The 3321-nt window shown below is 48.5% G+C and overlaps 1 protein-coding gene across 1 annotated transcript; it reads left to right on the top strand.

Annotated features, from left to right (window-relative positions):
- Window positions 1-765: 765 nt before the first annotated feature.
- Window positions 766-3286, top strand: LOC110390562 (trypsin II-P29; the record flags this gene model as incomplete). The annotated part of the gene is given in 3 exon segments (XM_021381950.1): window positions 766-867; window positions 2205-2367; window positions 3033-3286. Coding segments are annotated over 3 exon segments (460 nt in total), but the record flags the coding sequence as incomplete, so codon positions are not given.
- Window positions 3287-3321: the final 35 nt, after the last annotated feature.

Raw genomic sequence — 3321 nt, 5'->3', positions numbered from 1 at the left:
GATCATAATCTAAATTCCAGCTCAGAAGTCCTTGATGAGAAACATGTAAGGAATGTACATCTCCTAAACCTCTCCCCATTTTCCTCTCAGCCTCTTTGGAGAGGCATCCATGAATCCCAGCATTGCAGGGTGCATACCTGCAGGCACAACAGTGCATGAGCGCATAGCACAAACTGATCTCAAATGGAGGCAAATGCGTTGTTTGTGATGCACAATTCAGAGACCATCCAGCGGACAGACCGATTCAGAGAAGAATTCAGGCCATTCTGTTGGATGATGATCAAACTCCTCTGAGTTCAGGTTAAAAGCATGACACCTTCTCTCCACTCTCTTCCTCTTTTTTAAGAAGATGTACCCCTTCATGAATGGTAAATATTCTCTTCTGCCCACTGCAAGTGAACATCCCACAGGCCCATTGTTCAGGCTCTTTCCAAAAATAAACTCCTGAGCTATACAACTCCATCTGCAAACAATTATCTCGTTTAAAGCAGTGATGCAGCAGCAGAGTACTGGTGGCTCCAGAGGCACAGGAGGGAGGCAGGCTGCTGTATGGAGGGCAGCTGTGTTAGATATTACCAAGGGACAAGCAATGTCAGGTTGCATTTCTAGAAATACGTGTTCCTGCTTTAGGTGTTACCGTCAGCTGTATCATCACTGTACTCAGATAAAATGAGTAAATTTGTCCAGGCCGATGCAAGGCCCTGGGAAAGTAAAAGCTGGAGAGAGCAGGGGCTGGCAAAGATAAAGCTCTCCACAAGTATAAAGCGGAGGAGTTTCTGAGGCTAGTCCTTGTACGTGTCACAGAGCTTGGAGGTGGAGGCACCATGAATTCTCTCTTCCTGATTCTCTCCTGCCTGGGAGCAGCTGGTACGTTCTCAACAGCTTCTGATCTGAGCAGGCCTTCTCCCACAGCCTCTTGCCTCTTGCCCTCTCTACCTGTATTTCTCTTTCTCCTGTGGCAGAGTATTCTGCTTTTCTTCTCTTTCCACCTCTGTCAGAGACTTGGACCCTCAGCTTGCTAGAGAGATGGAGAAGGCAGGATATGACGGGGGTGTATAAAACTATGAGGGGCTTGCTGTCCCTTCCTGTACAAGAGTTAGGGAATATCAAACAAAGGTAGGTAGTTTGGCAGGTTTGCACCAAACAAGGGACAGTTTCTCTTCTTTTAGGAAAGCTGTGAACTCCTTTCTACAGTATTTTTGCGGGTGCAAAAGCCGTACACAGCCTCACAAAGGTGGGGACGCATTTGTGTAAAAAACATCCTTCAAAAGCTACGAGGTTGAAAGACACCCCATCTGGTCAAACGTCAAGTCCCTGAGTTGTTGGGGTCCAGGGAGGGTCTGGGGAAAGGTTCCACATCTTCTGCACTTGGCGTCTGTAATTGGTGGTGAGAGACAGGCTCCCAGCCTACAGTGTCCGTGTGCAGAGGTCTCTGAAGTGGGGTGCATGCACCCCAGCATACGCAAGATGACCCATTAGGGTGTGGGAAGAAAACATTAGAACTTGAGTAGTACATGTACATAACTTGCAAATGAATAAACGGACGTATATTGCAGGGAGGGACGGGAGAGCTGAAAGGGTTTTGCTGATAGGGAGGCACGATCAGAAAAGGTTGGCGACCACTGTTCCGTTGGCTTCGACAAACACGTTCTTTCTCACATTCAAATATGTTCTTTCCTGCATTCAAACACATTCTTTTTACATCGTCCTCCAGCTCCACGGAGTCTTTGTGTTTTCTCTGACTCCTTCACTACCAGTGTTTCCCGCCATCCTTGCTCACCCCTCCTTTCCCCCCAGCAGACGAAAAATTCTGCCCACATTCTCAACTGCATTTGCCCTCTTCCAGTTTCCACTCCACGCAAACAACCACCTGGTGCTTTCTGCCATGCCCCAGCTGTGGCATCCCTTTCCAAAGGTTCCGTGGAAGGAACACAGTGAAGCCTTCATACAATTAATTTCTGAGGTTCTTTGGCAGCTTGCACTCTTTTGTTCTCTTCCTGACTGAAGGTGGTACAGACAAAGCCTCTTGTTTCAGAGTAGCACAGGAAGAACTCAGCAGGATGTTTCAGATGTTGTGCAAAGACTTCTGAAGTTTCAAATTCTTTTGGCTCTTGCTCATTCCTCTGAGGCTCACTGGCTGCTGCTACGCTTGAAGGCAATGGAGTCAGGCCCGGTGCTGTGAAACCCAATTCTCTTTCCTTCAGTTGCTTTCTCTGGAGATGCTGATGATGACAAGATTGTGGGAGGCTACACCTGCCCAGAGCATTCAGTTCCCTACCAGGTGTCCCTGAACTCCGGCTATCACTTCTGTGGAGGTTCCCTCATCAACAGCCAGTGGGTCTTGTCAGCTGCTCACTGCTACAAATCGTAAGTATGGATTGCGTTGTGTACCTGGATGGGTTCTAGTCAAATCTTGCAAACACGTCAGATCTGGAGCTCTTGTGCCTCTCGAGAGAAGACACTCTGAGGGGGCAATGCATGGTGTACGTGAGGACCAAAGGAGAAACGCTACCAGCAGTCTCACTGCTTTACATGATCTTTCCAATACTGTTGAACTCCTAGCATCCTTTTCTGTGCACCCTAACATGCCTCTCTGTCCCCATTTGCATGTCTGTGTGGCTTACCGTTACCATTTTGTTCTTTTTCATTCCTTCACATCTTCCCTGTGCATCTTTCTTTGTCCTGAGTTTAGGACACACCTCTGTGCAGAGAGAGCGCAGCTTAGGGATCGTGCTCCCCTGCAGTGGGAAACTAAATCTCCCTTTCTAGAGCATTGCTCTAGGTGTCTGGAGTCATCCATCCACCACTGCCACAGCTGCAAGCTGAGGATACGCTGGGCGGGATGCCAACCCAGCAAGGCTTTCCAGACTCTGTCTTCCACAAAATCAGAAAGTTTCTAGAGCTCTGTGACACATTAACCTTTGATTGGTGCAGCACTCTTACTCTCTTCCAAGAGTCTGCCAGACTCCACGTGGCACGAAGCTGTTCAACCCACGGCTAACTGCTGTCTTTCTCTGCTGGCAATTTTGCAGCCGTATACAAGTGAGGCTGGGAGAGTACAACATCGATGTGCCGGAAGACAGTGAAGTAGTCAGGAGTTCATCGGTAATCATTCGCCATCCTAAATACAGTGCAGTAACGCTCAATAATGACATTATGTTGATCAAGTTGGCATCTGCGGTGGACTACAGTGCTGACGTTCAACCCATAGCTCTGCCCAGCTCCTGTGCCAAGGCGGGGACCGAGTGCCTGATTTCAGGCTGGGGAAACACGCTGAGCAATGGCTGTGAGTATCAACACGCACTGCAAGTAGCTGTTTGC

Source organism: Numida meleagris, unplaced genomic scaffold (assembly GCF_002078875.1).
Source record: "Numida meleagris isolate 19003 breed g44 Domestic line unplaced genomic scaffold, NumMel1.0 unplaced_Scaffold1331, whole genome shotgun sequence".
Lineage (NCBI taxonomy): Eukaryota > Metazoa > Chordata > Aves > Galliformes > Numididae > Numida > Numida meleagris.
The sequence above is the reverse complement of the archived record's forward strand: the minus strand, read 5'-3'. Positions and strand labels throughout refer to the sequence as shown.